The following is a 15,729-nucleotide window of genomic DNA, read 5'->3' as shown; positions in this document are numbered from 1 at the left end:
TCAATGGCCACTAATTATTCTTATGCTAAGAAACTGCATATATTCCATCACCTAAAACCTGGAATTCCATTCAGTTACAAGACTCAGGGCTGTCAAATTTCATTCTGGAAGAGCTTAATTGCATGATATTTGGTTTCAATTATTGCTTTAGGAATCTGGCAATCTTACTACGTTTTTAAACTTGTACCTGTAAGATACAAGATACTGTGTTTTTCTAGAAAAGGGCAAGCTGTGCCAAGTTCTAGCACAGCTCACTGAAATTACCAGCAAGCAGGGTATTTTTCTCTCCTTTTGATTTTGCAGGAGCTTGCTTAATATCACAAAGCAAAATGACTCTTACTCTATGGAACATTACATGTGGAGAAAGCAAATTCCTAACAGCCTCTAGTTGTGGTCTTTTATACTGAAAGCAAAACCAGGCCGATAGTAGCTCAATTAAAGAGCTGTGAGCCATATTTCTTATATCAGGATATCTAGCTTCTAAGAAAAAGAAACAGTTTTGCAAGCATATATACATATGCACATATATACGGATGTAGAAGGGACTAATTTTAGATGGTAAATATCGCATTTATCCAAAAGAAAGACTATTTTGAATTTAAAACAGCCACTCATTTGGAAGAAATTATGCCAAGCAAAAAGGCTATAAACACTTAAGTTCTATATGCTTTTGAGATCCTTTGCTTTCTATATGAGGACTGCCAATATCCATTGAATTCAGTCCTGGAAATTTCTTTTCCAGTAAATATTTCTTTTTTTATAGATCTACAGTGTGTATATTGTTATATAGATCCCTACATATATATGCATACATGCACACATAAAACTCCAAAAAAAAAAGCACAAGGGGGAACGAGAACGTCAATACCTGAATTAATGATTATCTATTAAACTTAACTGCCTGTAAAATAAGGCATTCAATTTGTAATATATATGCTTACATAAACTTCTCTCAGACAAAACTTTAGTGGACATACAGAATCCAGAAAACATATATCCAAACATGCATATTTTGTAATAAGTCCCAATGCATTCCACAGTTCCTGCTCCCAAGTAAATATGCACTGGCTGGCACTATGTAAGGATCTGTTCAGTCAGGCTAAAAAGGGGGTAAATTGTGGGGACTGAGCTGTTCTTTTATTCCATTTTAGAACTGATAATTCTGTTTAATTGACATGTCATCTCATTTTCCGCTCATTCCTCTGTGTGAGAATGAATATTTGCAGTTAAAAGTCTCCCCAATGGAAATTCCATTGTGATGAGTCATTCTTTATATAGGGAAGACAATAAAAAATGGGAAAGGCTGATATGCCAGTTCTGTCTGGCTTGAAGTCACAAATGTTTCTCTTGTAGCCTATGTACACGTTCCAAGTATTTGCTTCAATTCTTCTCTTACCATATACTCCCCTCCCTCATCTACAAGTAAGATGTTTTCTTTTCAAGTCAATGTGCTATACCAAATTTTTGTAAACATTGACAATCCATTTCAGAATGAAAATGGAAGGCTAATAGCTATGTTATGCATTCTATTTCTTGCAGAAAAACAAAATGTCTTCTGAAATTTTAAAAGCAATCTGATGCAATTTGGTGGAACACAAATCCACATCATCCTGGAGATACTAAGCATTTTCCTAAATAGGTGTATAAACATGCAAAGAGTAATAGAGAGGGAGCAAGCGGTAATTGAAAGGCAAAACTTCTTTTGAAAATACGTTTTTAAACAATGGATGGATATTTTGCAAACATATGTATTTGAAAAGAATTGTTTACAGGAATTTGAGTTTGAGGATGTATCATGTTGCTAAGCAACTAAAACATTGATAATCTCAGTGGACAACTGAAAATTTGATCATTTAAATGACTACTCTTTTAAATTTCCTGTTCTTCAGTGATGAAGAGGCATGGTGTTGATGTAATAACAGTATAACCTATTGTAGGAAGTTAGCACCCACCCCTCTCCTAGAAGAATGAAATATTTTAGGAAATATTAAAAAGGCAGACTATGTTTTCCTGGATGAGAAAAGGAGAAACATGTTTTTAAAGACAAAGCAGCTTCCTGCAGCTCCCTTCCCTCCCCTTCAGCTCCAGGGTGAAGGGATTAAGATATGGCCCTCAGGCAGGGTGAAATCTAAATTTTTTTGCTACCAGTTCTGTGGGCGTGGCTTGGTGAGCGTGGCTTGGTGGTAATGTGACTGGGTGGGTGTGGCCAACTTGACATCACTCATGTCACTCACTGTTAGAGCCAGGAGCTCCACATTGACACAGAAGCACATTCTGTCTTTCACAGAATGTCACAGAAGCCAGGAGCTGCACAAAAGCACATTCTGCCTTTCTGAAGCCCCCAACATTTGAGTTTCCCTCTGGCTTGACTGCCCAAGCGAACCTCGGAGCCTTCTCTTGCCCTGCTCTTCATCCCGGAGGGCCACGCATCCCCCCACCCCCGCTAATCCTCTGTACAAACCACTCACCCCATTTCTACAAAAGCAGAGCCTCCCCCTTGTAGGGCGATCCAAAGAGGGGAGGGGGACGCTGCAGAAAAAGCTGCCTTCCACCGGGGCCTCTTCCTGCAGCCAAATGTGCCCAGCTGTGCATGCCCTTTCCTCAAATGGGCTGTGCATGGGCCGCTTGCAGAGACAGCGAATAAGAGAGCTCTCCAACCTCTGTTTGTGTGTGTGTGTGTGTGTGTGTGTGTGTGTGTGTGAGGGAGGGAGGGAGGGAGCGATCTGAAGCCAAGGCACCCAAACTTCTGGCAGCGGTGGGGGTGGCTTCTGAGCAGCCCTGAGTCAGCCAGCTCCACTTGACCTACTCCCTGAGTCTCGCCATTCACCTGCCCTCCCCCACTCAAGCAGCAGCTTCCCTGCTCAGCCTGAACAAGCTATGCATCCATGGTGCCCACACCAGCATCCCTAGAGAAGCAGAAAAGATCATCGCTTGCAAGCTGCTTGAGTGGGGTGGGGTGGGGGACGAGGAGAACAGCAAGACTCAAGGAGTAGGTCAGGTGGAGCTGGCTGACTCAGGGCTGCTCAGAATCCATCCCCGCCGCTGCCAGAAGTTTGGGTGCCTCTGCTTCAGATCACTCCATCCCTCCCTCACACACACACACACACACAAAAAGAGGTTGGAGACCTCTCTTGTTCGCTCACTCTCCAAGCGCCCCAAGCACAGCCCATTTGAGGAAAGGGCATGCACGGCTGGCACGTTTGGCTGCAGGAGGAGGCACAGTGCAATGGTGTTTTGATCACCGCGGTGGTGCTTCAGGAGGGCAGGCGTCTACAGCTGACAATTATAATGAATATGTCCACCTGCCCTCCCGAAGCACCACCACAGCGAACAAAACAATCCCATTGCTATGGATGCATAACTTGTCGGGGCTGAGCAGGGAAGCCACTGCTTGAATGGGATAGGGTGGGGGTGAGTAAGCTGCTAGCTACTTCCCCCACAGCCCTGCCATGCTTGCCTGCCTTCCATGTGGGCTTCCACTTGCCTGCCTTCGCAAGCGGGCCACTTGGATGCCAGGAAGGTAGCGTGGAAGGCAGGCAAGCATGGCAGGACTGTGGGTCGTGGACCGGTTCGGGGGCATGGCCAGCCAGCCATTGCTCCCGGTTTGGCGAACCAGCCCCAATCTCTGCTACCTATCTGCCTGAGCCGGTCTGAACTGGGAGCATTTTACCCCTGCCCTCAGGACATGATAGTACTAGCTGTCTAGCCATCTCACCACATGGCGCCTAGGAAGATTACATCACCCAGCAGGCTCAACCAAGCCTCGGACTCAGGACAGCCTACAGAGTTGCCCCTGCATGGCCCCATGGGAGACTCACAACCAATCAAAATACAAGCTCAAATTCAAAAGCCCAGAGAGGGTCTAAAACTCAGCATCTCTTCCCTTTTTTTTTCTTCACCCACCATCTTCAGGGCATGTGATCCTGTCTACCATTAAAACCATCTTTTTAAGCAACTTCCATGAATCAAGTGTCTTTTTCCCCACCTAGAACTGAACCCAGATGGACATTTCTTCCAACAGTATACTTTTTTCCCACACCTGCAGACAACTAAATTTAGATAGAGCAGCAGCATAGCAAGAGAAATAATATTCACCTCTAAATTCTATGATTTCTAAAAATATTTTCAGTTCTTCTATCTTCCACAATAATTTGTAGATATTGTAGAATATTGTATTGTAGAAATTGTAGCCGGCCTTTAAGTTATTGCTATGCATAAGCAGACAATGCAAACATCTTTTTTTAAAATGCCTGTCAGATGGCCTGCACAAAGGTCACCCATGTAAGGGATGGTTTTAATTTCTAATATGATGTTGGATGTTGGTCTATGAGTCACATCAGAATCAGTGTGGTGTAGAAGCTAAGGTGTTGGGCTAGAAACAGTGAGGCCTACATTCTAATGCACCCTCCAACATAGGAATTCACTGGTTACATTCTCTCAACCCTCTCTGGTTGACAAGAGTTGCTGTGAGGAAAATAGGAGGGAGTGCTATGTACCCCACCCTCAACACCTGAATGAATGGCAAAAAAATCAATCTGATAAATCAATGACATTTGCAGGATTCCGTCATTTCCCACCCACCAGCAGACACTCCTGGCAATTTGTCCTATTACAAATTCTGCTTCTGTTTCTATGCAGAAAACGCAAAGCCTCCAAAACTCCACCCTATTCATACACAAGAAAATCCAGATGACGCTGCTATTACTCATTATCATGTTTAGTTAATCCAATTAAAGCTAAATATTATGATTTATCTTGACACGCAAAGCATACTATATATGAATTTCTATGTCCTGAAGCGTTAATTAGGAGGAACATGTGTACAGTACAGTTACTAAGCAGCAGAGAAAGGTCTTTTTACTGCAGGTTTTAAAGAAACTACAGCCACCTATCTCCACAACCCCCATCTCAAACACACCAATAACAGCCAAGCTTCCTACAACTGATCCCATCCCATTGGGTTCACAACCCCTCATGATCACAGAAAAGGAAGTTGAAGACTTATTTCACAGACAAAAGCCAGGAAAAGCTCCAGGCCCAGACAAGATAACTTCTTCTTGCTTAAAAGTCTGTGCTGACCAATTGGCCCCCATCCTAACCTGAATCTTCAATAAATCATTAGAGGTGTGCTATGTTCCTTCTTGCTTCAAATGCTCTACTATCATCCCAGTACCGAAGAAGCCCACCATCAAGGAACTGAATAACTACAGACCAGTTGCTCTAACATCTGTAGTCATGAAAACCTTTGAAAGGCTAGTGCTGTCCCACTTGAAAATCATCACAGATCTGCTGTTAGACCCCTTGCAATTTGCATACCAAGCAAACAGATCAACAGATGATGCTGTTAATATGGCTCTGCACTACATCCTACAACATCTTGAATCTCCAAAGACTTACGCAAGGGTCCTCTTTGTAGACTTTAGTTCAGCATTCAATACCATCATTCCAGACACTCTTCCAACTAAGCTAAACCAGCTACAGGTACCTCAACACACTTGTAAGTGTATCATAAGCTTCCTAACAAACAAACAAACAAACCCTAAGCAGAATCATATCAGATACCTGTACAATTAGCACAGAGGCCACCCTCTGTGCTCTCCCCACTTCTCTTCTCTTTGTATACCAATGACTGCATCTCTAACAATCCTTCTACTGAAATTCGCAGATGACACAACAGTGATTGGTCTCATTCAAGACAATGATGAATCCGCATACAGACGGGAAGGTGAACAACTAGCCTCGTGGTGTGACTGGAACAATCTGGAACTAAACACACTCAAACACACTCAAACCCATAGAAATGGTGGTAGACTTTAGAAGAAATCCTTCCATACTTCCACCTCTTACAATACTAGACAACACAGTATCAACAGTAGAGACCTTCAAATTTCTAGGTTCTACCATATCGCAAGATCTAAAATGGACAGCTAACATCAAAAACGTCATCAAAAAAGCACAACAAAGAATGTTCTTTCTGCGCCAACTCAGAAAGCTCAAACTGCCCAAGGAGCTGCTGATACAGTTCTACAGAGGAATTATTGAGTCTGTCATCTGCACCTCTATAACTGTCTGGTTTGGTTCTGCAACCCAACAAGACAGACACAGACTTCAGAGGATAATTAGAACTGCAGAAAAAAACAATTGCTACCAACCTGCCTTCCATTGAGGACCTGTATACTGCACAAGTCAAAAAGAGGGCTGTGAAAATATTTACAGACCCTTCACATCCTAGACACAAACTGTTTCAACTCCTAGAGCACTGCACATCAGAACAACTAGACACAAGAACAGTTTTTTCCCAAACGCCATCACTCTGCTAAACTAATAATTCCCGCAACACTGTCAAACTATTTACTAAATCTGCACTACTATTAATATTCTCATTGTTCCCATGACCCATCTCTTTCTACTTATGACTGTATGACTGTAACTTTGTTGCTTGTATCCTTACGATTTATATCGATAGTTTCCTGATTGCTTATATGTGCCGTATGACTATCATTAAGTGTTGTACCTTATGATTCTTGATGAACGTATCTTTTATGTACACAGAGAGCATATGCACCAAGACAAATTCCTTGTGTGTCCAATCACACTTCACCAATAAAAAAATCTATTCTATTCTATTCTATTCTATTCTATTCTATTCTATTCTATTTAGCCCTTCCCATTCTAGCATGGTCTAATATTTGTTATTGTTGGCAGAACAATATTTTAAATATTTTTTGTATTGTAATTTGAATTATAAAGCTGTTGCAGCAGAGAATAGTGTGAAACCTATATGCATTGCAAAAATTTAACAAATTTTTGAACTGAATAAATTTCATTAGATACATGCAGTGACTCCAACAAGTGATATTACAAGGGCAGATGACTCTGCAGAAAGCAGGTATCTAGTTTTTTTCCAGCCCAAATCAAAATGCCTATAGTGGATTGTCCTCAGTGCTTGGAGGCAGCATATCCATAGACGCCTTCAGTAGGCCACCAAACCTAAGCAGATGCAAACTAAATCCTGGCAACAACCACATTGCAAGACAAAGCATGATAGTATCTATTGCCAAAGTCATATCAAGATAAAAGGGAAAGAACTATTTGAAACTCAAATACCTAATTTTTTAACTTTAGGCTGCTTCATCTTAATGAAAACTATTATATAAAAACAATTAACAGAGCAGAACTGTAGTAGAGTTTGAAAGATGTGAAAATCAGTCTGTTTGTGTTGATAAAATATATCTGAAAATAGTCAAAACAGACTGCATAATTCAATTAACTACCAGTAGGTGCCTTCAAATTCCTGTTGGCTACAAACCACACAGGCTTCCTTTCAGAATGATCTATCCTAGGGCCTGGCCCTTTAGATCGGTTATATTTATTACTACTATAATCCAATCCATCCTTACTTCTAGTTCTCTTCGTTTTTCTTCCAACTTTTCCACCATTATCATTCGATTAATTGGAACTGGATCTTTGTATAGTGTATCCAAAATACAGCTTGAGAATGGTTGTTTGCATCTTGAATAATACCTCTAATTGATTTGTTCTGTGGTGCATGTGTTCAACAACATTCAAAACCATTATTTTATTTTTATTTTATTTGTCATAACAGCATACATAAGCATAAGCATGAAGCAATTATACAACATATAAGCATATATATGAGTATAAGCATATAATAACTATATTAATTGGATATAATGAAAGGAAACAATAGGACAGGAACGGTAGGCACGTTTGTGCTCTTGTGCACGCCCCTTACAGACCTCTTAGGAATGGGGTGAGGTCAATAGTAGACAGTTTTTGGTTAAAGCTTTGGGGACTTTAAGAAGAGACCACAGAGTTAGGTAGTGTATTCTAAACATTAACAACTTTGTTACTGAAGTCATATTTTCTGCAATAAAGATTAATTAATGCTCTTGGGTATTTAAACTGTACATGCGAGCACTTTAGACAAAAACTCTAGTTCTTGATGTATCCCACTAGCCAATAAAAACTCAACTTCAAAAATTAGATAGAAGTAAGAAAACGGTAGCTTTTTAAACCAACAAACAGCTGCCTGCTAGACTTTTACTAATTGTGGTTTAAAGAATAGAGGAATCAATATGAGAACATAGAAAAATCATACGTAAAAAACAGAATCTGCACCCCTTCTTAATAGCTATCAAGAGAAATTACAATTAAAAGCCTCGCCTAGAAATTTTAATAATTGCCAAGTGGGAAGAAATATAACAGCACACCAAACTTCAGTCTCGGCCCTTGGGAATAAGCTCCTTTTAACATAAGGGGAGTTTATGTCAGTTCGAGCGAGTCTAGAATTCTTAAGAATTGCATTAAACCAGCGTTTTTCAAACTTGGCAGCTTTAAGATATACTGAACTTCAATTTCCAAAATGCTGGCTGGAGAATTCTGGGAGTTGAAGTCCACAAAGTTTAAAAGTGGCCCAGTTTGAAAAACGCTGCGTTAAACCCAAGGCGGTGCAGGAGACGCCAGCCCCACCCCTCCCCCCCCCACCGCCAGTGTTCCGTCTGATTTCCCCGGTTCCTCCTTGATTAGCTCTTCCCGCCCCTCTTTCCTCGCCGCGCAGCTGAGACCGTGACGCAGAGAGGTTACGCCTTGCCGGGTGCGTTTAATACGCTTCCGCTTGAGCGGGTGGTCCGAAAGGTGGCTGTGTGTGTTTATGAGTGCCCAGATTTTGGATTGTGTTTCCTTTCTGAGGTAATTTAATGCGAGCCGAAGTTATTCCGCTGTTAAAGAAGATGTGGGGGAGTCCGTGGCTTTTTCAGTTCCTCTGAAGATAATTTTTCCCCCCTCCTGGATGAAAGGTACTTGGAATGAAGGATAAGAGACTTTTAAAGCTAATGGGGGAAAGCCTCACTCTCTCTTCTGTTCTGGGAAGGCAGGCCACCTCCTCTCCCACCTCCTCATGGGCTTACTGGTTCTCGGCTCCCATGGAACTATTATAGGAGGGATAACAAAGCCAGATATTGTCGAATACAGGCTCAAGTAAAATAGATGACCATTTCAGCTCATATTCTGTTTTGACTAGTTGAGTCCTGCAGAATAGACAATTCTGCTTCACAAAGAAGCTTAGTTAAAACTTGTGAAAGAAGCTTTATCGCCAAGATTATGAAATCTTTCACATGGAAATAATTTCATCAACACTGTCAAACTATTTACTGAATCTGCACTACTATTAATCGTTTCATAGTTCCCATCACCAATCTCTTTCCATTTATGACTGTATGACTATAACTTGTTGCTGGCAATCCTTATGATTTATATTGATATATTGACCATCAATTGTGTTGTAAGTGTTGTACCTTGATGAAGGTATTTTTTCTTTTATGTACACTGAGAGCATATGCACCAAGACAAATTCCTTGTGTGTCCAATCACACTTGGCCAATAAAAATTCTATTCTATTCTATTCTATGCAAGTTGCAAATAAATGTGTGTGTGTATAATACACAAATACATCCACACCAGGGGTGAAATCCAGCAGGTTCTGGAGAATCGGTGGCGGAAATTTTGAGCAGTTTGGAGAACCGGCAAATACCACCTATGGCTGTTCCCAGAGTGGGTGGGAATGGAGATTTTGCATATCCTTCTGCCACACCCACCAACCCGTGCCTACAGAACCGGTAGTAAAAAAAAAATGGATTTCAACACACACACACACACACACACACACACACACACACACACATACGGCGATTTGTCTAGGAGTGTTAAAGACTTGTGGTTTTAGCTATTCTAGTAGCAGATGTCCAAGTTGCTAGTTTATGGTTTAGATTGTTCATGAGATCAACTGGGGTTCTTGCTTCAGTACTGTAATTGAAGTCTGCAGAATTCAAGCAATATTGTATACAATGATTTTACACCGATAAATGGAAATTGCAATCTTAACCTTGAAGTATTCTATCTTTCAAGCAGGTTAAGCAGTTCTCAAAATGGGGACACCTATATTGAACCAATCTAGATCATTATCCTGCGCTCCAGAGAATTGTGAGAATTCTGTTCAAAGCAGAAGCTTAGGGAAACAGGTAATAAATATATCAAGATATGTATTTTAATATATGTTTATATATTTAGATTATTAAACAGTTCTTAATTACGTTTGTTAGTTAATGAGTGCAACCCTACGAGAACGGTTGAAGAAAACAAGAAGATCTTTTCATTCAAATTTTATTGTTGCCAAACAACTTAAAATAGATGATGAAAACAACAGTAATCAGAAGGAGAAAACTTTATCTAAAGAAGAACCATGTTCTGTATTACATGCTGAGGATGAGTGCTTGAAAAAAGTTCCTGATGAAACTATGTGTTCAAAGAGTTCTGCAGAAGACAGCGCACTATCTGAATACAATGGATATAATAAAGCTACGCACAATTCTTCAGAAATTAATTTGTTGGGTACAGACTGTAAACAATGGGAGCTGTTAGAGGAAAAGATGACACTAATGAAGCAGCTTCAGGAAAAAGAGGACATTCTTCGAAGACTTAAATTGGTCAAACTATATAGAACAAAGGTAAGCAAAGTAAATATTAAAACATCAGAAACAGTTTTAAATAAATTTAAATATATTAAAAACAAATCCTGCAGATAAGGTTTTTAAAAATACTTTTGTTATGCTATTGCATTCCCAAATACTAACCAATCTTAGCATGTCATCGAGCCAATTTCTGTTCCAGTTCATTCTTGCATAATATATTTGCTTTCATCTATTCTAAAGATAAGTCTTTAACTGTGAGGGAAATTGCCATTTCCTTAATAAGATAATATTTCTTGCCAATATGTAAAGTGCTGCCTATTTTTAATTTAAAGCTGAAAAGACTTATTTTTATGTAATACTAACTGTATATAAACTATACTTGTACTCAGTGTCATTCACCCATTCTTGTCTTTTTGAACACATTAAAATTATGATCTTTCCTTGCAGAAGTAATATCCATTGTTTAAACTGCTCTTTTATGTATTTTGTTCTAGAAAGTAAGAAACATTTTTTCAAATAAATGTATATTCTAATTCTACATCTAATATAAGTTATATTGTATGCAACAAAATTTCATTTTAATGTTTGCCAATTAGTATACATTCAAAGTGACAATATAGTTACTCTAAGTCTAATAAGATTTTTAAAATAGTTTTGTATATGATATTTTGTTCTTTCAAGTGGAAAATACATTGTAAACATGGGGCAGGGGGAAAATCCTGATATTTATACTTTTAAATTCTGTGAATTTCTGTTCTGTATTGTAGGGGTCTCCAATCCCTGGGCCGTGGCCCATTACCAGGCCATAGCCTATTTGGTATTGGGCTGTGTGAGTGACTGGCTGCAATGTGCAAACACACATACACAGCTCAACTTGCATGAGTGGTGGATTGGCGGGCACTCACGTATGTGCTTGCCAGTCTGCCACTCCCGCTAGTCGAACTGTATGTATGCGCACTGGCCCAGCACTCCCGCAAGGCCCACACAGCCCAGTTCCCCTCTCCCTCTCCAGCCAGGCCAAGCCGCAAAGGTTGGGAGCCGCTCCTCTTTTGGAACCTTTATCTAGATGCTTTTTTCTGTTTCCCTACAGAATAACCCAGAAGAGTTACAGTTTCTGATATCAAAATGGAGAAAGAGTTCACAAGCAATTCTATATGAGCTGCAGTCAGCCTTATCTACTGATAACAAGAAATTAAGTCTGACTCAATTGATTGACAGTTTTGGATTAGATGACAAACTCTTACATTATATCCGAACAGATGAAGATTTTACAGATCCATAAAAATTAGTATTTTATTTCACTCTTAAAAATATATCAAAAGATGACTATTTTCATCTATCCCTCTTTATATAATACATTAAACTCCAACACTCTGCTGTTATGTCCCTTTTCATTTGTCAACTCAGTCTCTCTTCAAATTGCAATTTTTTAGCCAATTTCTTTTGCCAAGTTGCTTTAGGATCCTTCTCCATACGTAAGGATATATTTCTGTTCCTTTTTGAGTTTTTTAAATTCCACTGCGTATCTTTTAGTTTTGTAAAAGTGAAATGTCTAAATATTCCAGTTTTAGTATGACAACAGTAATATGTTACAATACAAACTGGTAAATTTATTTAAATTCATTGTGAATATAAATATGTTGAAGTGATCAAAATGAATTATGACACAATATTTATAAAACTATCTTAATGTAATAAAGAATAAAGTTGAAAGAGAAATTTGGGGTGGGGGGAACCTACCTTGCCTAAGAGTGTTTATTGCTAAAATTGTTGCACATCAAAGAAAGCTGGGAATGTTCTCATTCTCAATCTTTCCACTTCAGCTTGAAGAACCGCCAACTCCTGGGCTTGTGCTTTTGCAAGATCTACCAGGTGCTGTCGTTGTACAATGTCCTCATAATGCTCCTTAGCAATATTTTGGTTCAGTAGTTCTGAGTCTGGTTTTTAAACAAAAATATTCAGAATAAAATCAATGAACTGATTACCAGTGTTCCTCAACTTCTTTCAAATTTACTAATAGGACTATGGTAAGTATCATCTTGCTGTTATGAGCTGTACATCATTATATGATTGATGAAACAGTTACTTCATTTGCATCTGAAACAGCTTTTATTTACTAGATTCATTTGCTGCCCATCAGTATTACTGAAAGGCTTGCTGAATGAAGTGATCGAGTTGCTAGTGGTAGAAGATGGGTAACCATCTCCTCAAAACTATTGAAGAAAACTAAAATAACAAAACGGAATTAATAGAAATGTCAGAATATATTGCTATGCTTAACAATGTTATGGCAATTGGTAATTGACCTAGGAAAATGTACACACTGATAATATCCAGATTATTTTTCGGGGGGAAATTATTTTTCATAAAGTGTATAATGTGAACTCACTAACTGTGTGATACATCATGATTTTTTGGGGGTGATATGTGATCCTTGCATGTGACTTACCAGTAGCCTCATAAATATGCCGCCTTTCTGATACAATAACAAGCATTTCTTGTAATTTCTTGCTGAACTTCTGGTTTGATGTCTCTTTTAAGTGTATTTGTTTCTCCAATTCTTTAATTATTTTTTCTTTTTGTTCTATATTTTTCTTGTGAACCTGGTAATTAAAAACAAAATTATTAAAAAGGGATCTTTAGAATTTAGAATGAGTTAAAAGATGCTAAAACATTTTATTTCTTTTGTGAAGGAGGATAATGTTAGCTTTTAATACGATCTAATTCAAAGTTTAAAAATGTAGCCAGTAATTAAAACTATTAATAGAAAGTGTAGGTTCCCCCTCAGTGAGAAGTTGAAGTAAAACAGGAGCATTCAACTATATAAAAGATTTGGATCCAAAGCAGGCAAAAGTGCTTTTGATCTGGTAGGGGTCCTTTCTGTTTCTACTGGCTTTTCTTTAAAGAAACAACTTTTTCTGAATTTCTATAATAGCTGTACAGGCTCAAAAAATAGGAAATGTTTTTGTTTTCCTGCATCTATGCAGGCCCAGGAAAAGGTACATATTCTTTAAGGTGTAGATCAGGGGTGTCAAACTTGATTTTATTGAGGGCCATTGTTTGACCTTGGGGAACTGGAGTGGGCATGGCCAGCTTGATGTCTCTCGTGTCAGGGGTGCCTGTGGCTGAAACATTCTGCCAGCGAAAATGGGCTCCCGAGCTCTGTTTTCAGCCACAATGGTCTCCTTCAGCCCTCTGCCAGCTAAAACTTTTGCTGGCAGAGACACTGCGAGCCGGACCATTGCTATTTCCAGAGTGGCCCTATGGGCCAGGTCTAAGCACTCTGCAGGCCAGATCCGGCCCGTGGGCCTTGAGTTTGACCCCTGGTGTAGATGAAAATGCTATGACATGTTTGAAACACTCTTGTCTGCTTTGTGTATGAACACTGCATATTTTGGTGCTTTATAATTCTGGTATGAATAAAAGAGAAGATGTAGAGCTGGATCATAATTCTTGTTAGGGGATTAATATTTAGCTATTTAAAGTACTATTGAGGTTATATATGTAGCATAAGATAGTTAAGCTTCATCAATATATAAATATTTTTCAAATTATTTACTGTATATATTATCTACTTTAAATAGGTTGTTAGTGATCTTTCTACCATTCAGTTCTAAGTCATTTTAATTCTATAAAATTTGATTCACTGTGGAAATACTTCAGAACTGAAGAATATTTTTTCAGTTATGTTTTAGACTTCATATACGTTCACTAATGCAAGATGAACATTAAATGAGGAGAACGCTGAGTTAAGATCTATCTGAGGATATTTGAAGAAAAGTGATACTAAGGTAGTAATAAAAAGCAAATAAAAGAAAGAACTAGTATAAACTATTCTTCAATGTTGTCTCTTGATACATTATAAATAAAGACAACTAATAGCTAGAAGGAGAAGATTAACTTATGCAATAGTGTATTCAGGTAGAGGGAGAAAAATCATAGTTCATTTATGACAACTCTGAAGTAAGTATAGGCAGAATTGAAGAGCATATATTGAAATAAATCTTACTGACTGAAACTCCTAAAATAATCTCATCTATCGGTAGTAGCTGGGCGATGGACATTTGTGTGCAAACAAGTTTTCAAATAAAATTGCTCTAGTAAGTTACCATATTTTTTTGGGTATAAGACACACTCCCCCACCCTAAAAATGAGTGGAAATGTCTGTGTGTCTTATACAGCAAATGTTGCCAAAGCCCCGCCCACCTGCCAGCCGTTTTTGGCCTCCGCGCATCATGTTTCGGCCTCTGCCTGCCCCGTTTACCACCTGTTCTAGGCTGCAGGCATCGCCACAGCCCATCGCTGCCAATCGCTACTTCCACGTGTCGTGTTTTTGGCCTCCGCATGTTGTGTTTTGGGCTGATTCCAGGTGGGGATTGTCGGCCAAAAATATGAAACGCAGAGGCCAAAAACGGGCTATTGCAGAGGCTGAAAACACAACGCGCAGAGGCCGAAAATGTGATGTGCAGAGCCAGCGATCAGCGGTGATGTGCTGTGGTGATCCCTGCAGCCTGGAACGAGTCTAAGATGGACCATGCAGAGGCCAAAAATGGAACGCACGGAGGCAAAAAACACAACACATGGAGGCACCGATGGGCTGTGGTGATCAGCTGATTGGCGGTATTCTGGAAGGCCGATCCAATCGCCAATCAGCTACTTGTGCTGAATCAGGCTGCAATAAATGCTGAAGCTGACCAGGCTGTTTGCTGAAGGACACTAGCCACATGAATACTGATAGATGCTGGTAGGCAGAGGCAGATTTTTTTTTCTCGTTTTCCTCCCCAAAAAGTAATGTGCATCTTATACTCCGGAGCGTCTTACACTCCAAAAAATATGGTAATCCTTTTCATGTAGCAAGCTTTGTATACCATGAGAAAAAAGGTTGGGAGATAACTCTAGAAAAAGAAATTTTTCAAGTGACAAATTAGGCTTGTAGTCTTAAGGTTACAGATGTGGTAAAAAGCAAAAGTAGAAGTGATTGGAAGTATTTCATAACATTAACAAGAACTCAAAAATGTCTTCCTTTAGCAAGTATAAATATGAAGACATCTGTAAGTCTAAACTAAAGTAAATATGTTGAGTAGGTAGCATATTCCATGTTTCTTTATTAAAATTTATTCCGTAAGAAAACTTACCTTGTCTAAAAAGTTAAATGTTCCTTCCATTACTGATACTTCATGATTCATCCGCTTATCATAGTTTAAGACTGATAAGAACTATGAAATTAAAAATAAAAGAT

At 39.1% G+C, this 15,729-nt stretch overlaps 2 protein-coding genes across 10 annotated transcripts in view; one reads left to right on the top strand and one right to left on the bottom strand.

The window, feature by feature from the left end:
• The first annotated feature begins 8,568 nt into the window (after positions 1–8,568).
• Positions 8,569–12,209, top strand: SFR1 (SWI5 dependent homologous recombination repair protein 1). Of its 4 annotated transcripts, none has more exons than XM_058187668.1 (4): positions 8,569–8,712; positions 9,931–10,040; positions 10,122–10,526; positions 11,581–12,209. In XM_058187668.1, the coding sequence occupies exons 2-4, from the start codon at positions 9,948–9,950 to the stop codon at positions 11,770–11,772; spliced, it is 690 nt and encodes a 229-aa protein (XP_058043651.1). In that variant the 5' UTR covers positions 8,569–8,712; positions 9,931–9,947; the 3' UTR covers positions 11,773–12,209. The 4 variants fall into 4 exon arrangements, with proteins under 4 accessions (XP_058043651.1, XP_058043650.1, XP_058043649.1 ...); XM_058187667.1 differs by having other exon boundaries at positions 8,578–8,819; XM_058187666.1 differs by having other exon boundaries at positions 8,579–8,819; positions 9,928–10,040.
• The window catches only part of CFAP43 (cilia and flagella associated protein 43), a 62,304-nt gene continuing 56,870 nt past the window's right edge, over positions 10,296–15,729 (bottom strand). For 4 of the 6 annotated variants that reach the window (XM_058187626.1, XM_058187627.1, XM_058187628.1 and 1 more), the window contains 3 exons: positions 15,626–15,706; positions 12,940–13,093; positions 12,252–12,427 (listed from right to left, as the gene is read on the bottom strand). In XM_058187626.1, the coding sequence (XP_058043609.1) occupies positions 12,252–12,427; positions 12,940–13,093; positions 15,626–15,706 (411 nt within the window). Of the gene's footprint in view, positions 10,512–12,230; positions 12,428–12,939; positions 13,094–15,625; positions 15,707–15,729 lie in introns of those variants that run through there. The other 2 variants (XM_058187625.1, XM_058187624.1) reach the window with 2 other exon arrangements.

This window comes from Ahaetulla prasina, chromosome 6 (genome assembly GCF_028640845.1).
Source record: "Ahaetulla prasina isolate Xishuangbanna chromosome 6, ASM2864084v1, whole genome shotgun sequence".
Classification (NCBI taxonomy): Eukaryota; Metazoa; Chordata; class Lepidosauria; order Squamata; family Colubridae; genus Ahaetulla; species Ahaetulla prasina.
This window is presented reverse-complemented; position numbering and strand designations above follow the sequence as displayed.